Raw genomic sequence first — 20,657 nt, forward strand, 5'->3', positions numbered from 1 at the left:
CGACCACGTTTACTATCTCAAACATCGGCTGAAAGTCACCCTATTGCAAATAGTCAAACTCTGGCCAAAAAGCTCAGTCCTCCGGCCAAAATATCGTATTTGACAAAAAAAATTATTAAAGATTGTGTTTCATAATTTTTTTTTTCTAGGTTATGTTTTGATTTTTTTTTTTCAAAGGTTATATTTCACAAAATAAATAAATTAAATAATTTTTTATCTACCATCTTTTGGATATGTTAGTATTAGTTTTTCTCGAGATTAAGTACTACGGAGTATTCAATATCTTTTAGGATCCTTCATTCTCGTGTTCCATGATGCACTCCGTCTCATTATAGACGGACATTATCCGTCTATAGTTATACACGGATAGTCGCCCTCTCACAAAATCAAAGTGGGAGGGCAAGTGGGGGTATCCATTTTCCACCCACTTGCACTACCCACTTTTATTTGTGAGAGGAAACTATCCGTCTATAGCTATAGACGGAATGAGAATTTGTGTCCATGATGACTATATCCAAGCCAACCATCTATAACACGATCTGGAAACAGGCCCGACTCGGAAAACACAACAATCTGGTAAACTTTACTGGTGGCCCAATATTATCAGTACTTCCAATTTTCAGCTTGAAATGAAGATTTCGCCCAAAAATAACCCGATTCAAAGATAATCTAAGTGCGGATTCAATTATATCCGTATTAAAATTGCCTTTCGCGTCTCCCATTACACGCAAAATAGTTATTTTAGGACAAGACTTAGCTGTCCGAAAGTTTGATAAGGCAATCCGAAGAGCAAAGGAGTTCCTCATACATTGTGAACCAAACATGCATGATCTTCATAATAGATTCATTAATTTACAAGAGGAATACCGATACTGTCCGTCCATTAGTATGCCGTGGAAAGCAACAATTAGATCAAACAAAAACGAGGATGGAAACTCGGAAATCCAAAAACAAAAGCTACTTCAAAGACGAGCTTTTGCTGACCATAAGGGTTCATGTACAAAGGTTCAAGACACGGAAACTGTTCGAAAGTGCACTTGGAGAAAAGCTTCATTATGCCAGTTAGATTACTCTGTAAGAGAGGCTTCTCTCTCTGGTTTGTCTTGCAAAGGTTGCAACTTCTCGGTTGTGCCGTCCTTTGGTATGATAAGCCCGTATCCCCCCTCGTCTCTCTTGTACAAAATGTTAATTTCTCCTGCAGATGTCATAAGTCATAACCATAAGCATCAACGAAACATCTGCAAACGTTTTTTTTTTTTTTTTTTTTTTTTTTTTGGCAGTCGTAAAAGAAAGTTCTTATACAGATGGCATTTGACTCATATGGTCAAATGCACTTATTGATTATATGGTCATCAAAGTAGGTATGACAAAACTAACCTGGCCCTATCGACTTGTCCAACATGATGCATGTGTACCCATGTAATCGAGATAAAGCGAGCTCTAAGCCTCTAATGACACAATTCAAATGACTGGTTTGCCAAGTCTACAGAGGACATACCTGTTTCTTCATTACGGAAAGCATAGAACTCATGGTCGACATTTTCAAGCTGTTCAATGGCTTCTGTCACAGTCAAGGGCGGCATGTCAAAGTATTTTGTCCGAACAATCTGAAGAAAAGAATCCAAACGAAAAGACCATAAGATAATGAAGAACTGAAAACAGAAGCCAAGAATCACACCAAGTTGAGGTCTTGAGGGTAGTGCTAAAAGTAGCCAATGTAAATAATTAAATATACGCCGCAATGTAGATGGCGTATTGTAATTAGGAAATCGTACTCCCTCCGCCCCTGAAAAACAGATCAGTTTTCCATTTTGTTTTTTCTTCTTTGAAACAGTAAAAGGTTAAAATGTTACTATAACAATTACTCTTATCATATTACCCTCAATCAAAACAAATGTCGCAAACTGAAAGGAGTTAATGAGAAGACGATATTTATATAGAAAGAAAACAATTATTTCGATAAGTGGGTGGGTTGTCTACAGAAAAATAGTCCTGGTAAATGTAGCAAACCAACCTCTTCGATGAAGTCCTTTTCGGATTCAGCAACGGCTGATTCTATTTCCTCTTCTTCCTCTTTAGTAATCCTCACTATTTCAGGCTCTCTAACCTTTGATCGGTTGAAACCTTTCATATGTCGACCATGATCAGATTCTTTGTCCTTAATCTTCCTTACTTTCCTCTGTATGATTGATGAGACCATATCAATACTTCCATAGAGGCTCTCAGAATCTTCTTCAGCACGAATCACACCATGCCTTTTGGTAAACACTGTTACCTAAAACGTCGAGATATACAGAAGCAAGTATAAATCACCAACACACACACAAAAAAAAAAAATGAACGCAAGAGGAAACGATGGATCTATACTTCACATCTCCTGAGCTTTGGCCCTTTGCCGAACTCTCCACCTCGAGCAGACAAACGCACGTCCACTTCCCTAACTAAGTGGCTGTGGTTTTTAACAGCTTTTCCCACTTTCTCTTCCACATAACTTCTGGCATTGTCAGATAACTGCAGAACGTAAATTCGTAGTGTTACTCCACATGTTTTCATTTTAAACACAACCTAACATGGTGACACACTAACACCATCGTTTCGTCCTTAACATTCAAGACCCTTGACATTCCCATTATACAAGTGAATACGATAATATAAGAATATTGAATTCGTGCTGACCAAAATAACTTGTTGGTTTGTCCGCAACATATTACTCTGTACCATCTGTTCACTTCAGAGTAAGAGTCACAGACAACCCACTGATATTTCCATACGAGTGCAAGACACAAGCAAGCTTGTAAAATCACTTAAAGCATATATAGACTTACAACAAAATCTCAACACTTCATATTGTCATTTCCATCCAATTTATATTGTCCCTAATTGACTTTGATGGTTGAATACTGTCAACTTTGATCGATATTTTCTCCTGATGTACGACAGTTGATACTTAAGAGCAATAATATTAAAACAAATGTTTAAATAAATCAAATATGACTAAATTTGCATTGCATCTCTGCATATATTAAGGAGAGATTATCGGCTATGTTACTCCGACTCTTCTAATTTCCTCGCGTACCCGTGTCCGACACTCAACACTCAGACATGGGTATGACACTTGGACACTTCATTTTAGACCAAAATATGAATATTTTTCAAAATAATAGCATAGTCCGACACTTGCACACGCACCCGTGTCGGATACTTCTAAACGAGTCTGAGTAACACAGATTATCGGGCAAGTGAAATCGAGCAAGTCGAATGTGGACATTATATATAGGATAGTATCATGCCACTGTTAACATTACTTATTACATGGGAACAAAATGACTCGAATTGTATACATGAGCCGTCCAATAACAAAAACCAGTCATAGTCGACTGTGTGAAATACCTTGGAAAAGGGTACAATTTCACCCTCGATGGAAATATTAGATCGTTTAGATTCTACCTCATACAGTCATACTCATAGAAGCATCGAGGCCGTATCAATAGTTCTATACTTCTATCTATAGCAGTTCCAAACTTTTGGCATGAACAATGGTATGTTATCCTAAAGAATAAGTTTATCTGTATTTTTTGATTAGTTTTCCACAACATCCAGTTTGCCTCCCTACTCTTTCCTTTCCCTTATAAACTTACCTACTTCACCAATGTAACATCCAATATTTGATGAATAAAAACTACGATTCTACGATCACCATTTTCCTTTACGTTGAATATCCCTCTATTCTTCCTCTCGGATTCCTTATTAATTACTCCCTCCATAGGCATTTTCAAAGGGGGTTCAGTGGGTGGATCTGCATCCGCCATTTCCCAGAAATAAATACAAATATCTGCAGTAAAGTTTATGTAGGAGGGTAATTATAACCCCAAGTGGTCGTTTTCTCGTCTCCACCCCCAACCCACTGCACATTATACTCCGTAGCATTCACAACCTGTCAATTGGTACAACTAAACAGTTGCATCAACCTCCATTGGAAAATTGAGCAGGATGGGTCAAGCATATAACCAGTGTTGGATTTGGGGGTTGGATGGGGGCTAACTGGGACGCTCGCCCCTATTGGACAATGAAAAATTCGAAAAGTTTAGTTAAAAATTTACGAAAGTTTTCCAAGTTTGCCGTATGTCATTAGTTATTCGCCCCCACTAACTACAAATCCTGGCTCCGCCACTGATATAACTCGAGTGAGCTACTCCATGATTTGTCTCCTTTTATACGGCCTACTTCTTATACTCCCTCCTATTGTTCTTCTACATTACTTTTTGGGTAGAATTTAGTGGAGTGATGATGATGTAAATGAAAGTAAGAGAAAATGTGGGGTCATAACTTATTATAACCACAAAAGATAGACAATTAAGGAAAGTTGAAGATCATTGTGAATTTGTCGTTTTAGGAATTACTCAAAGTCTCAAACTGTAACATTATCCATAAAGCTACTAACTTGAACTATCAGAGAACCCCAATTGCATTCAACCCTTTGTAAATCAGCTACTAACTATTCTACTTGAGCCATTGAAGCTCAAGTACCTCATAATGTCACAAACCAAAACATCATCCATTCATCCTACACTAAGAATTCATCTCAACTCAACTACAATCATTACAGTAATTCTTATATGAGACGGTCTCACACTATTCTAACATTAGACCAGTGGTGGAGCCAGGGGAGCTAGCAGGGACGCTCGCCCCACTGAAAAATGAAAACTTCAAAATTTTTAGTTACATTTTCAAACTTCTGTCCGAGTTTACCTTCTACTCCCTCTGAAATTTTTCGCCCCCCTAACAGTAAATCCTGGCTCGGCCACTTACTCAATAAATTATAGACATCACATAAATTCATAACATTAACACAAAATACTACGGAGTAGTAAACAATTAAATATACTAAAATCATAAGTAAAATGTTGGTTAATTACCTCAAGATTACGACCTTGAAGGATTAATTTAACAGAAGAAAGAGGACCATCCCATGACATGCAAACAACACCAAGTTTTCTTCTTGGTTTAATCAACTTAACATCAACTGAAATTGACTTAAATTGAGTTGGATAAGCAGAATTAATAAAAGTTGAATTAAGAGAAGACAAATTAATGAGTTGGGTTTTTGTGGGTACTGAAATATTCATGGAATTAGTGATATTTGGGTGCATTTTAATGGCTGATGTACATAAAGTTTCCATTCTTTTTTGAGTGTTTTGGAGTGTTAAAAGATGAGGTTGAGAAAGAAAGGAGATGAATGTGTTTTTAAAGGGTTTTTAGATTTTTAGATTTTTTAAATGGGGGGTTTTGTAAGCAGAAAATAGAAGGTAGAGTTGTCTCGCTTTGGATGAATATGTCTGTTTTAAATGTCAAACCGGTTAAATATTATTTGTAAGACAATACGGAGTATATAGTTAGATGGGCAAGGATTTTGCTTTTTTGTCATAAGTTTAACCTGTTTCACTATTTAAGATGTGTATATCTTATTCGTCTCTGGTCTTGTTCTTTTCGATTTAATTTCAGCTCATTCAACTCGATTCAGCTCAGTTTAGTTTAGGTCAACTTAGTTCTTTACAAATTAACTCTTAATTCAGTTGTATTCAATTTAATTTAGTTTCATTTAATTTCGTTCAACCTTTTTAACTGAAAATAATGAGTTTTAAACAAGAATTTGGGTAAAGGGTATGACATGGCATGTTATCTAGTTTTAGATTTGTATCAATTCTATGTGTAGAGGTGTTCTTCAAGCATTGGAAGTATTTGGGTTTTTGGCACATGAATAATGGTCCATCATGGATAGAGTCCAATTGAGTCAATGTCAATGTATAATGTTTTGGATAACATTTCGACATGTATTGGATTTTGATGTTTTTGTATAGAATAGAGGGCTTCTAAAAGAACCCTTGGGAATGAAATGGGTTTGAAGGGGTGAGACTAGACCCCCGGAAATGATTGACCTGATCTAAAATAATTCGAAGTGACTTAAAATGGCCCAAAATTACAAGTATTAAGTCATATATGTACATCCAAATAAAGGGATCATTTGTTGCAACTACGGGTGTGCTGTGGGCTGGGCCACGGTGGTCTGGGACGGGCTGAGGACCAACAGCCCAAACATGGCACGAGTGAGGATCGGGTTGGGCCAGATCAGTGCTAGCCTGCTAAGTTGGTTTCGTCCAACCCGAGGCCATCCCACTTAGCAGCGGGTCAAGATAGACCCCTTTAATTGCTACTAAAATTTTAGTGCTGGATCGGACTGGGCCTATGAAATGTGAGCATTAGCCCGATCCAAAGTGATGACCGGGCCGTGCCACACCCCTAGTTGCAAAAAAATGGGCCCCTATAAATTCTTTTATTTTTTGTTCTTAAAAAAACAAAAAGATTCCAATGCCTTATATATATTTTTTTGGGTATAGAAATCAAACTTAGATTGAAACTAAATTTGATCAAACGTGCATGGCTTACTAGTTAGGTGGTACATATACGTCAAACTGGTTTAACAACTTCAACCCTTAATATTATCAAAATCAAGTTATTCTTTCATTGCATAATTTAAGCAAAATAATTAGTAGATGCCATGATCGAGGCTTCCATGTTTATGCTGAATTTTTCTTCTTCAACAATCAGGATTGCACGTATATACACTTTCAATCATCAACAGACAACAATTCCACTTAAAAAGAAGTATATAACTCTAATTACCAATTAACAAAAAAATACATGGCACAAAAGTTCTTCAAACAATTCCAACATTTTCTTTGAATTTTTTGTTTTCTTAGCTTGGTGTTATGGGCATGTTAATTTCAACTCAGTTTCATTTAATTCCGCAATTTGAAACAATTGATTACATTCTAAATCTCAATGACATTCTAACAGATACATTACTGGTAGAGATTATTCAGAGACTTCCTTGCATTAATGTTGTCCGGGCCAAATTGGTCTGCAAGCGATGGCGGTCAATGATCGAGGAAACCCACTTCATTCCGAACTTTATTCGCTACCACGAGCAAATCAGTTTAAATGATACTCGTCTTTCCTTACCGGTCACCCTGGTGTACCAATTCATCTTCTGGCACCGGGTCCTGACTGAGGAACCTGGGTCCAGAATCCACACAATTTCGGAGCACCCGTTTAAGTTAGATTTTCTCCCTTGTTTTCGGCCTTCGGGCCGACACCCAATTTGGGTGACGGCCTCATGCAAAGACCTACTAATATGTTGTGACACAAAAATGTCATTATGGTCAACATACTACATCTGTAATCCGTTGACCAAGCAATGGGTTGCGGTCCCACAAATTGTGGGACACCACAAGGTGGCGGATCCAGCAATGGGCTTGGTTGTTTCAAAAATGGGTGTTTTTCGGTTGGTACGGGTACTTGAATTGGACTCGGACCCAAACAGTAACCTTTTCGAGGCAGAGGTGTTCTGTTCTGATACGAGTAACTGGTCTAAATTCGAAGTTACCTGTCCAAGAAGTTTTAAAAGGTCCTGGCATTTTAAGCCTAACGCCATTGCGATCGACAACAAGCTCCATTGGCTCGTAAATAGCGAGTTCATTGTCGTGTTTGACCCATTCCAGTGTAATGAGAGTCATGAGACGGCATGCCGAGTTATTGATCTTCCACCTGAAATAAACCCTCAAGTATCAATCTGTTTAGGGTCGAGTCAAGAACGTCTCAAAGTATGCCAACTAATCGGCGAGTATCCAAATGGGAAATTAGTAATCTGGAAGATCGAAAATTACGACACCAAAAAATGGGAATTAGAGTGGAAAATAAGTCTTAAAGATATGAAGTTGGTTGATAATACAATGTATTGGCATGGTTTTGGTTCTACAAGTGTAGAAATACTAGGATTGCATCCTAGTGATTCAAGGATTGTGTACTTGAGAATTAGGAATCATATAGTGATTTGTAATTTGGGTGATAGAACACTTGAAGTTGTTAGTGAGTGCTCGAAAGACTCAACATTTTCTATAGGAACTTGTGGAGTCTTTCTACTAATGCATCCGTCTTGGCCGTCGTCAATCCCGTCTCACGCCTAAAAGGTGATTTAATCGAAGATGTCATAGCCTAATAGTTCAGAACTTAATATGGAATGTGGACATCTCCTGGACTATAGGTCTCACGTTGGAATCGCTCTTCTCGTATATTGTACTATCCTTATAGCACTCTTTTCATTGCCATTACTCAAGCTAAATCATGGTTGCACGACGACTACCTTCCTCCCTTCCACCATGTCCATTAATTAATGGGTGTTGCTTTTTCACATACGCATTTTACTCTTTTACATACACAAATTACCTTCGTACCCCTTCATTTTCAATTTACTCTCATCCCTCACCTCTCATTCTATATTATCAATCATAAGGAGTAATAAATTAAAAATAAAAAACAATCGTCCCTTTCCCACGACCGCCACCATCTCCATCCCCCGACCACCACCAACAATTCCTTTTGCCGGCGACCCATCCCCAGTCAATTCATGTTTTCCTATGTATGAAATAATTCATTAATTAATTGGAAAAAATGACAATTGGAAAAAATAAGACAATTTAGTCTTGAAAGATAACTTGATTGAAATATAAAATTGACAAGGACTATGTAAAACCAACTTTGTTAATGCCGCACTGCACTACATCTTCGGCAAATTCGTTTTTTATGCCCAATACAATTTCGTGTAATGCAGGAGTAACAAATTAATGTAAATTTTCGACAAATCGAAATAATACTTGTTCGATACATGAATTAAAATCCATAATTTAAAGGAATTAAGATCCATAATTTGAAGAATTTGAGTGAAATTTAATTAGGTTTTAGGAGAAAGAGAAAAATAAAATCAAGGTTTTTAGTTGAGGGAGGGTAGTGTTTGGAAACATTATGAAAAAAATGTATGTGAAAGAGTAAAACCCGTATGTGAAAGAGTAATACCAAGTATGGTATTTACTATTTAGCATATATGTATTTCTATTTGATCTTGATTTTGTGAGTTTAAATTGTTAAATGACTCGTTTATATCGAATTTCGTGAAAGTGGTGATTTACCCTCTTGAGTTTGTTCAATAGTGAAATCAAGCCCCTTAGGTTTCATTTGTAGCAATCAAGTCTCATAACTTTAGTCGAAAGTGAAATTAAACCTCATTGCTTAATTTTTTAAGAATATTACAGCAAAATTCATTTTATAATATAACTAGTTTAGACCCCGTGCAATAAATGCACGGTATATAAAGTTTTTTTTATTTTTAATAAATTTATTATATAATAGTGATATCTCATTAGTTGTTCATATTTCTCGTCATTGTATTTTGTTTTGAGAAAAAAATTGTAATTGACAATTAATCAAAAAATTGAGTAAAGTGCTGAAATATATTTTAAACGAAATATTTTTTATACCACAAAGCTAATGATTTCAATTTTTATTTTCACTTAATTTTTTTGTCACGAAAGTAATAATAGCGATTTACAGTTTTTTTTATATGTAGTATTAGTCAAATCATTTTCATAATAGCATTAACTAATAAAAAGATTTAGCAATTAATAGTTTTATATAAATTTTATTTATATTTTAATTAAGAGATTATATTTTAGAGTTTTCTGAAATAATATAATTTGATAAAAAGATTAATTTTAATGAAAAGATTATATTTAGTAGTTTTCTTATTTAGTGAATGTAATAAATTTTAATTTGTTTCCTTTTTTATAAGATGCTTTTTGGAGGGAAAAATTGAGAATACACCTTTCATTTAGTAAATAGGGGATTAATCAAATATAAAATCGTTGTTTTAACATTATAACTTTTATACAATATATAATTGTAATAGCAAGTATTTCTAATAATTTTATAATTGTTGACATTCATTATAAATGTAAAAATAGTTTATGATTATAATATTTTCATTTTGTTTACTATAGATGGATGTAAGTTATTATTTATATGTATAAATTAAGTTCATATAAATTGGTAAAGTTGAAATTAGTATTTTTTTTTTTATGTATTATTAGTTGTATAATAAGAATATAAATTGAATTTTGTTGAGATTTTAGAGAATAAAAATCGGGGTTGAATTTAATTCACTTTTTATTGAAGTTAACGTGTCTGATTGCTACAATTGAAACTTAAATGTTTGATTTCACTAATGAACAAACTTAAGGGGTAAATTGCCACTTTTGTGAATTTAATTGTAGCAAATTCATAATTTTCCAACGATAATCTTGTTATGTTATTTTCATATATTCGATACCAATTAGGGCGTACTATGGATTGGTGGTAATACATCAGATGTATAATCCACTTACTGCTCCTTTTGAGGTAAAAAAAAAAGGGATATTCTACATGATACCCCTCAATTTTTCGACTTTCTACATGATACCCCTACACTTATTAAAACATACATGATACTCCTAATTGTTGTCATTATCACTAAGTGTACCCCTAAACTTTATTTTCCGTCAATTAAACTCAGTTTTAGGGGTTAAGTGATTACTTGGACGCGTAACCAAGCTTGGCATTTATCATCCCATGACATAAAGACTCTATTAGGCTCAATATCCATCATTGGACGTGATAATTTGGCAAGGATTCAATAAATTTTCCGTCAAAAACTTTTTACCCCATGTATATCAATAAATATTAGGATCGAGATGGATATTGAGCCCAATAGAGTCCTTATGGGATAATAGATGACAAGTTTGGTTACGCGTCCAAGTCATTACCTAACGCCTAAAACTGAGTTTAATTGATGGAAAATAAAGTTTAGGGGTACACTTAGTGATAATTACAACAATTAGGGGTACCATGTATGTTTTAAAAAGTATAGGGGTATCATGTAGAAAGTCGAAAAATTGAAGGGTACCATGTAGAATATCCAAAAAAAAAAGATTCAATTGCAAAAAAGATAAAAAAAAAAAATTATGGGTAGAAGCAGAGGCGTTTTAAAACAAATGGAGGCCCAGTGCACCGAGAAAAAGTGAGGCCCCAAATATAATTGAACAAGGGTACTATACTTCGATTTTTGTATTGAATTTAATCAATAAAGCTTATAAATTCGGTGTTCAAAACCGGAGGTCCAGTTTCTTCGCCCATGGTTGCACGGGATGTTAGACTCCCCTAGGTAGAAGCATCACTCTATTTGTTGGAGCCTCTTTATCTGGCAAAATCAAATCCAGAATAACTTATGATTAAGAAAGCACAAGCAAACTTGTGCCGCGCCCAAAGCACAAAACTTCTTATTCATGTTAAAATTGTAAAGAGAGAAGACCTCTTATGCTGAAAAAGTCAATAAAATGCTATCGTGCAACTCCCAGTTCGAATCCAAGAAAAAACCTAAGAGAAGACTATGCTGCCAATCCAAGCTTGCATCAAACCCAAGGGAAATCATTGAACAATTGGAATGAAAGAAGTGCTTAAACTAAAAGATTCCAGACTGAAAGAAGGTTTCACATGAGTCACATCTGATCTCCCAGTGACGTAGGAGACTAGTTTCGATATCTTTTTTCACAAAGACCCCTTCCTATCTTATTCACATGGAGGAGGGTCTATACATTGAGCTTTAGGATACTAGGTCACACACATCATTTGAGAATCAGAAGCGAACAATTGAAGATCCACCCAAACATGTGCATTTTTTTTTAATGTGGTGGAATTTGTTATTCAATAACACAAAATTGAGGTAAAATAAAAGAAAGCGGAAAACGAGTCATTTAAGGGGAGGTTAAGACAACCAATATACTGTTAGCTTCCATTATCACCACCTCCTCCAACCAATTTGGCGATGGTTTACTAGGATTATGTGAGAGAAATATCTTTATCAAGAAATTAAGGTGATGAATGAGTCTAATTATTGATAACTTGTGTAGAAGAGAAGTTTCTCATATGAATTGGGAAAACTTCATATGTCTTTTGTTACGAACCATAGTTTATACTCCGTATAATACATCATGGTAAGTTCTACGGTTCTACACTACTTATGATTTTGCTAGGTTCTTGACTTAACATAGCTCCCTAACATAGTTTGATGTAGAGAACATACGTAATTCAGATACGTAATTTCTCAATTCCAATAATTTCTATACATTTGTGAAATATATGTGAATTATATTATAATCAAATGTATAAAATTGATTTGAACATTTGTGAAATATCTCAAATATAATCGATGAATTTGCTACAACCGAATCATTTAATTACTTTTAAATAAATAGTTCTTAAAACGAATAAAGAAAATAAATAAATGGACTGTATTGTTGATAAGTCCATTTTATATACATTTTGACCTCTACTTTAGCTCTAATATTTATGTCATTTGCACTAACCTTAGTGTTTTTATGAGTTAATATTGTATTCTAGTTGTCTTTGCATGTTTTGTCACATTTTGTAGGAACTTGAGCTTTTAGGAGCTTATTTCTAACAAATTTGCAAGAGCTAGTATATAAGGCTAAGTGTGGAGCATGAGTTGGACCAACATTGAAGTGTTACATGGATTTGCATGCATAAAGCTGTGAATTAAAATGAAAATGCAAAATAAAGTCTTATGCAAAGTCAAAGCCCAAGAAATCAAGTCCAACTAGGTGGAAACTTAGGATGCTAGAGTGCATCTGATGCCAAGCTTAAAGATCATTATCAGACGCTTAATAGGGCATTTATCGCTAAGCATTGGATTCCATAGGCATTAACTAGAGGAATTAAGGAGAACGAGCTATAAAGCCACGACCCCGATCGGGTTGGCGCCCCCGATCGGGATTAACCTCCTCTTGATTGTTTACGTTACTCCCTTCACCCCTATATAAAGGGTGTTGATCCGGGACCTCTTAGATACTTTATACATACCTTCTACACCACTTTCATATTCCTATTTTAGTTCTTAGTTTAGTTTAGATTAGGTTTCTCTTTATCATTTTCTTTATGTTTATAATTTCTTTAAGCATTTCAATTTATATTACAAGTTCACTTACAATTTCCATTTCAAGTATTTGTTCTTCTATATTCAAGTTTTATTTCCATTGTCAAGGTAATTTCATTTCTAGTATTATTTTGTTATTTCTTAGTATGTTTATCTTTATTATTCCACATGTCACTAGATTAGTTTTCAATATGCATAAGTAATTCAATTGTCTAGGGAATAAGGGAAACTATGCATAAGTAGTTCTTGCAATTGTTGAACTAGGATGTTATAATATCGTTTAATTGTTTCTACCACATGTTTGTATCGTCACGTTTAATCTTTGTTTAAAGACCTTATTCATTGATTAAGTTTGTTAATTCATTCTATAAGTCAAGAGGCACGGAATCGGATTAGACTAAGCATGTGTAGTAGGACGACGTAGTCATAAACGAGAGTTTCTCTACGACCCGGTCTATGGTTGACACTAATATCGAGAGGTGGGTGTCTCTAAACCTAAACAATTAACGATTCATCAACTCCTATGTTTAATTTAAGCATTTACATAATTTGCATGTGTGACCCGACCTCCCTAGACTATTTCTTTATCATTATTGTTTTCTTCCATTATCCAACCAACCAATCATACGATAACCGACCTTGATAAATTAAAATTCACCCCGTAACAACTAATTAACAACTCCCGTCTCCTTGTGGTTCGACCCCTATTAATACATTAATTTGTGTCTAGGGAAATTATCTTTGTTAGGTACACGACAAGCCTATCAATCGTCTGTATGATTACTTCTCGAGTCGCAAACTTGAATCGAATAACAATCTCACCTGTAAAGTATATATTTTATAGTTATAAACATTTGATTTTATTTTTATTAAAGTATTTGATATTAAATTTAAATAAGTAAAGCTAAAACTTGTCCATGATTATAACTCGTTTTCATTTCCCATCAAAACCCATCTTCTAATCAAGCTATTTCAACAAATTTCATTTAAAGTTAACATCATTCACCCCAAATGATGTCAAATGTTATGGACGCGCACGTCGACACGGCTCCAAATACCATGAACACGCGTCCGACACGTGTCCAAATAAATTGAAAGTTGATAACGACTTTATAGGTGTGTCCACATGGCGTTTGCAGCAGATCAGAAAAGTGTTGATGTCCACACGAAGATTTAACACGGGACGACTGATTAAAAAAAGTGTCCGTCCTACCTAGCCCCAATAGCAGCCGGCAAAACTGTACTTACGTTTGAAATATTAATAGACAATGATAGAAGTCCTTACGCATTAGCATAATCCACGTACAATTGTCGAAAAAAAAAGCATAATCCACGTGTCCTCCTTTTGTCCATCAACTTTTTTCTAAACAGTTCCTACATAAAAATATCTGTAAAAATCTGCTAACCAGTGAGGCAGTGACCACTAGCCTAAATATCATGCCTTAATGGCACAAAAATATCATAATTTTTTTGGTAGGCCCTTCTTTCTATTTCACTCCTTTCAATTTTAAATTAAAGTTTTAATGTTTTTAGTTTTTACAAATAAATCAAATTTAATCGATTGAAAATGTTTTAATCTAATGATAAAAACAACAGTAAGTCGGTAAATAGACTATACAACCAGTTGTATTGGTGGTATAGAATAAAATCCGAGCTTTATAATGTGTTTACTTGAGTTTAGAAATACAGATTACGTGTTTTATTTGAAATAATCTGAACTACATTATAAAAATATTAAACTTAAAAAATTATAATAAAACTCAAAAATAATATATTTGATAATTTATCCATAGTCAAAATTATGGCAATATAGTCAAAAATAATATACAGTTTACTCAAAAATAATATATTTGATAAAAACTTTGATCTTCAAAAAAAGTAAATGAAAAAAACATAAATAAATGGCAATAGGTCTCACTTGTGACGGATATCCGTCACAAGCTTATGACGAGTCAAGTATCACCCACATAGGTAGATAAGACAAAAAGTAGAATGTATAGGGAATCTCAAATGACTTGTCTTTATCCTCCCATGTGGATTTTATTTGATCCGTCACAAGCTTGTGACGGATATCAACCGTCACAAACAAATGAGAATTTGTGAATAAATGGAGAGAGTATGGGTTTAATAAACCAAATCAAAAGTAAAACTAAAAATTTTACAAAGTAAAATCAATTCGATGTAACTCTGTCTAAAATTAAACTAGAGATAACCCGTCCATATACTCCCTCTTATTCTAGATAAACTTTCATATTTTCATTTCCGTCTATTTATAATAACCTTCATATTTCTATTTTTAGTAGGTATTTGTATGGTCCAAATTTAATTGTTTGATGGGTAGTGTGTTTGTTTGGTCCAAATTTAATTATATGGTGGGGTAGTGTGTTTCCTTAAATTTTGTGCACACGGGAATGAAAAAGTTTATTTAGAATATGAGGGAGTATTTCCATATAGAGTGAATAACAACATCAATTCTCGTTTAAGATTGTCTTAATTTAAGACGTCTCTTACCTGATTAAAATGCAGGTGGCAATAAAAAAATTTATGAGATGTCTTAAATTAAGATGATTTTAAGTAAACCGAACGAACAAAACCAATCAGAAATTCTTATTTTAGGCTGATTTATTCGTTTTATAGTTAAAACATGTCAAATACAGTACAAGGTATTACTCACTTACACAGAAGATAGAGAAAGACAAAAGAATAAGAGGTCGTTTGGTTCACTACTTAGAAATGAAATAGATTGGAATGAGAAACCATAGGAGTATGGGGTTCCAATTCCATACCTTCCAAAACATGTTTGGTTCATTAGAAAAATAAACATGAAGGAATGAAGTTTGAATCCATGGGGAGGAGATGGGTATGGGATTTCAAGAGGTTGTGGTGGAATGAGAATCCAATTCTAACTCCATTCCAAAATACCCCAACCAAACATTAAAATGACTAGAATCCATTCCGTTCCATTCCAAACCTCCCAACCAAACACCCCTAAGAGCTAGTCTTGTTTGTGACGGGCTAATCCCGTCACAAGCTTGTGACCTCTCACAAAAAGGGAGAGGGGGAAAAGGTGGGGCACCCCATGTGCTTCCCACTCATCTCTCATGGGCATTTTGTGAGAGAAAACGATATTCGTCACAATACCGCCATCACAAATGAGAATTTGTGAAAGAATAATACGATTATACGAAGTATCAAGATATAAAACGGATATTTTGGTTTTTCGGGGACAACCCGAACAAAGAGTAAATAGCCATTAGCCAACCATACAAAGTGGACCAATGACTCCTCTCCTTTTGATTCATACTTTGTAGTATACCCACTCAAATTTCTCCAAAAAATAAAAATCAAATTTGATGATGTGGCCATTAATGGCCACACAATGTTATTGGAGTACAACATTTGAAGATATTTATCTTAACCATCTTTAATTGCTTCCTTCACAACCATTAGATAAGTCTTCTATACTTTATCTCATCAAATCTCAACCATTAAATTAAACTAAACAGTTAATTTCATGAAGTATCCTATGACCTAACTTACCACTTGCCCACCTTTTTTCAAAGTTCTTAGATATTTTGTGTATTAATATTAATTAACCATTTTTTTGGTGGTATAGGAATATCACAAATAAGCTAGGATACAAACATAAACAACTTTTTTGATTTAAAGCTCTTCAATTTTTCTCTTGGTGACAAAATATCATAGTTCATACACCTTTTTTTTACTCTTACCCTTCTTTTTTTCTTGGAATTTGATTAAAAAATCAAGAATTTGAGTTGGGTATTTGAAGAAATTTGGTGGGTAGATGTTGGAATTTTTGAATTTGATAAAAAGATTAAGAATTTGAGTTGGGTTTTTGAAGAATTTTGGTGGGTTGATCTTGAAATCTTGAAAAAATCAGAATTTGAGTTGGGTATATGAAGAAATTTGGTGGGTGGATTTTGTTTTGGAATTTGATAGAAAGATTAAGAATTTGAGTTGGGTATTTGAAGAAATTTTGTGGGTAGATTTTGGTTTTTTGTGTATACCATCCGGTTTAGTCCGAATTTGAGCCGGGTGTGTGAATAAATTTGGGGGGTTGATTTTGAAATTTGATGGGAGAAGTTGTAGTAAGTAGCTTTGAAGGTATAGAAATGGAGAATGTAGAGAAGATAGTGAGTAAAGAAGGGTCAAGTTCAATGATTAAATGGGATACTTTTCTACCAAAAAATGGTCTTAGAGTATTGTTGGTTGAAGCTGATGATTCAACTAGGCAAATTATTGGTGCTCTTCTTAGGAAATGCAGCTATAAAGGTTGATTCTTTGTTTTAATTTTGTATTTTAATTTTTGTACATTAATTTAGATGGATTATCTTTGTTAATTAGTGTTAATTCATATGATTAATTGAGAATTTTATTGGGGTTTTTGTTGTAAATCTCTTGTGTATTGTTAAAAAGACTTGTTTTGGTAAAAAGTATGAATTTTTATGGGTATTACCTTAGCTTAACGAGTGCGGATACTCTATCCCATTTTCGTGTCATATTATTTCTTTTGCTGACGCATAATCCTTGAGCATAGAAAATATTTAGATCCCATTTAATAGATGATGTGTCAGAAGATAAAGGTGATGGGATATAAAATAGAACACGAAAATGGGAGAGTATCCGTTCTCTAGTTGTTGATGTTTAATTTGTACTCGTATTAAGAAGTTCGTATTTTAGCAACAGTTTGACCGGAAATCTTATTGTTCTTGATTCAGATTGTCAGATTCAGTTCTTCAAGGGCTTAAAATTTGATATAATTAATGAAAGAAACTCAATGTTTTTTGTAGATGGATACAATTGAGTTGATTAGAGTATTGTCAGTGAGCGATGGGTCGATTTCTCTGATTTCTATAGTTTCGAAATATGTCTGTAACTGTCAAGATTTGATCTTGGTCTTTTGTACCTTCACTGTTGTAATTGTCAATTTGAAGTTAGTTAGTTGACAGTTCTTGGTTTTTTGCTGAGAACAATTATAGTTGCTCGAATAAATACTATGAGACGTTTTTACAATAACTAAGGAGAATATGTTACGATTGAAACTAAAATGGCTACTTACTAATCAAGATCGAATAATATGGTCAATGCCACGATAAAATGATTGATAATTAGAAGGATCACTAAAATTCTAAAACAGCAAGTAAAATGCTATCAGGATAATCTTTCGTGTGTACTTATATGAAATCAGTCGGGAGAACGTCTCAAAAGCAGTGTGTAACTGGTTATCTGAGTAATTATATGATACTAAGTACTAACTATACTTGCAGGTTCTCAACTTCAGTGGCATAAATACTTATAAATTGGCCTGCTTTTTTGTGCAGTTGCCACTGCTCCTGATGGGCTGAAGGCTTGGGAGGTTTTGAAGGCGAGACCTCATGGCATCGACCTCATATTAACTGAGATAGAGTTGCCATCGATTTCTGGATATGCGCTTCTGACATTGATTATGGAGCACGAGATCTGCAAGAACATCCCAGTTATAAGTATGTTGCAAGAATTAGAAGTCTGGTTTTTTTAATGCTAACTTACAGAAATCAAATTCTGATGTTTCTGTACTTGTATGCAGTGATGTCTAAATATGATTCTGTGAGTTTGGTATACAAGTGCATGATGCGAGGAGCAGCCGATTTTCTTGTTAAGCCGATTAGGATAAATGAGCTGAAAAATCTATGGCAGCATGTCTGGAGAAGGCAATCAGTAAGTCCCGCTCTTAAAAAACAGGCTTTCCTCACCGAAATGTATGACAGTCTTCACTAACATCCCATAAATATAAGAAAACTCGTTAGGGACGTTTTTCTGACAACCTAATGAAACACCTTATTAGACGCGGCTCTGTTGGTTTCTTTTGTAATTCTTTTTTTTTTCCCCTTTCACAGAAGGTGATTAGAGGAGGAGATGACTCTCCGGTTGGGAGTATCGCACAGGAAAACCTGGAAGCCACTGCTGAGAACAATGCTACTAGCGACCATTTAAGCGGTGACTCCAAAGCGTGTCCCCAGGATCAGGAGGATTGCCTCAAGAAAGGAAGTGATGCACAGGTTAGAAAACTTTGCCTTGTGGTTGCATTTGCTGATAAAGTGTTCTGTAGATGCTATTTCAATATTTTCTTTTAGTAATCGTACGACTTTTGTGCAGAGCTCATGTGGAAAGCTAGAATTGGAAGGTGAGAGTGCCTACACGACTGAGGTCGAAAGTTCCTCGCAACCAAAACAAGAGTTGTCTCCTGTTACCGAGTTGAGAATTCAAGATCACCGTAATGGTGGATCAGATACAGCTACATACAAAGGTAACCGGGCTCTTGACCGAGATCAAAGGTTGGAGCAAGAACGTCTTACAGATAAATTGGTTATGAGATTGATGAGCAAGCCTCCGAAACAAGCTATAGATTTGATTGGATCTTTTGACATCCACTCCAAACCCAATTCACGCTCAATTGATCGAACAAATTTACACGACTCTTCTCCCCATTTGGATCTCTGTCTGACGAGATGTTCTCCTGTTGTGCCTGAAAATAAGAGCATCACTGAAAACCAAATGCTGAACCATTCTAATGCCTCGGCTTTTACACGGTGAGGCTCTCTCTTCGTTACCTCACAGTAACTCATTCTCGTTATCATTGAAACTCGGAACTAATGCAAGTTTGATTTGTTTTAGGTATGTCAATAGGATAATACCGACATCAAATTCAAATGCTAATTCCGATCTCAGCCCCAAAGACAGCAAAGTTTCTTCTGGTGATCTGACAAATGAAGCTGAAGTTGTGCGCGGAAATTTTTCACAAAATCCATTTCCCATCCCACTTCACAAGAATCGGATCCAGGTAGATGGAAGTTCTACTCCAGATGGATATGGGTCTACAATGCCTCCTCCAGTCCGTACACCGTCACCTTCACTGAGCCCAAGTTCAGCCAATCAGCAGATGAACCAAAACTCCAACAACCCCATGGACTTTATTCAAAGAACATCCACAAATCACCCTGTTTATAGGCATGATCAAAAGCTGGAATCTTTCGAAGACCGATCTCACTTCTCTGACGACACTTTCGGGTATCAGAATGGAACTGACTGCAGTCATGAACAATCTCATGGCTTGGTTAGCCAGCGTTCTTTGCAAAGGGAAGCCGCTCTCAATAAGTTCCGGTTAAAGAGGAAGGAAAGATGTTTTGACAAAAAGGTAATAAAACTGTCTCGACATTTAAAGTTTCCTGCCAATGTGGTTGCCCAAATGTTAAAGGATACTAAAGAGGTATTTGTTGTACTTGTACAGGTTCGATATGAAAGTCGAAAGAAGCTAGCAGAGCAACGGCCACGAGTAAAAGGGCAGTTTGTGCGTCAAGTTCCTCCAGATCCTCCTCCGTCAAAATCTGATAATTCCGGTGGCATTTAGGTTGCCAATTAGTTATATAGGACATCTATATTAGGTTTTGATGTACAGTTTAGAGACAAATATGTTTTGTAACTCTTGTGTAGAAGCACTACCATATTTTAGTTCAGGATTTTACCAGGAGAGACTTTTTTTTCAAGAGGATTTCCTATGTGATTTGGATATCTGTTAAACAAAGTTTATTTCGAATTCTTGAGTTGTTGCGTCTCTTCCATAATCTCATTTGTTGGGATTTGTTCAGCGTCTTTTCCATAAAAAATGTGATTATGGAAGAGACGCTACAAATTTGAGAAAAAAATGTGAGTTGGATATTTGTTAAACACAGAATTTTAGCTTTATACCTAATTGATCATAACTGACAGTATGTTTGCAAGC

The 20,657-nt window shown here is 35.0% G+C and overlaps 3 protein-coding genes across 3 annotated transcripts; 2 read left to right on the forward strand and 1 right to left on the reverse strand.

The window, feature by feature from the left end:
* Positions 1–785: 785 nt before the first annotated feature.
* Positions 786–5,370, reverse strand: LOC141656780 (ribosome-binding factor PSRP1, chloroplastic). The gene is made up of 5 exons (XM_074463835.1): positions 4,917–5,370; positions 2,368–2,511; positions 2,015–2,275; positions 1,499–1,607; positions 786–1,195 (listed from the first exon to the last, which is right to left on the reverse strand). The coding sequence occupies exons 1-5, from the start codon at positions 5,178–5,180 to the stop codon at positions 1,068–1,070; spliced, it is 906 nt and encodes a 301-aa protein (XP_074319936.1). The 5' UTR covers positions 5,181–5,370; the 3' UTR covers positions 786–1,067.
* Positions 5,371–6,773: 1,403 nt separating this feature from the next.
* Positions 6,774–8,024, forward strand: LOC141654853 (putative F-box protein At3g23950). The gene has a single exon (XM_074461967.1). It carries the CDS (start codon positions 6,774–6,776, stop codon positions 8,022–8,024), a length of 1,251 nt encoding a protein of 416 aa, XP_074318068.1.
* Positions 8,025–16,149: 8,125 nt separating this feature from the next.
* Positions 16,150–20,471, forward strand: LOC141656781 (two-component response regulator-like APRR9). The gene is made up of 7 exons (XM_074463836.1): positions 16,150–17,170; positions 18,220–18,381; positions 18,465–18,595; positions 18,775–18,936; positions 19,034–19,467; positions 19,553–20,072; positions 20,166–20,471. The coding sequence occupies exons 1-7, from the start codon at positions 16,972–16,974 to the stop codon at positions 20,283–20,285; spliced, it is 1,728 nt and encodes a 575-aa protein (XP_074319937.1). The 5' UTR covers positions 16,150–16,971; the 3' UTR covers positions 20,286–20,471.
* Positions 20,472–20,657: the final 186 nt, after the last annotated feature.

The sequence above is a fragment of the Silene latifolia genome, chromosome 5 (genome assembly GCF_048544455.1).
Source record: "Silene latifolia isolate original U9 population chromosome 5, ASM4854445v1, whole genome shotgun sequence".
Taxonomy (NCBI): domain Eukaryota; kingdom Viridiplantae; phylum Streptophyta; class Magnoliopsida; order Caryophyllales; family Caryophyllaceae; genus Silene; species Silene latifolia.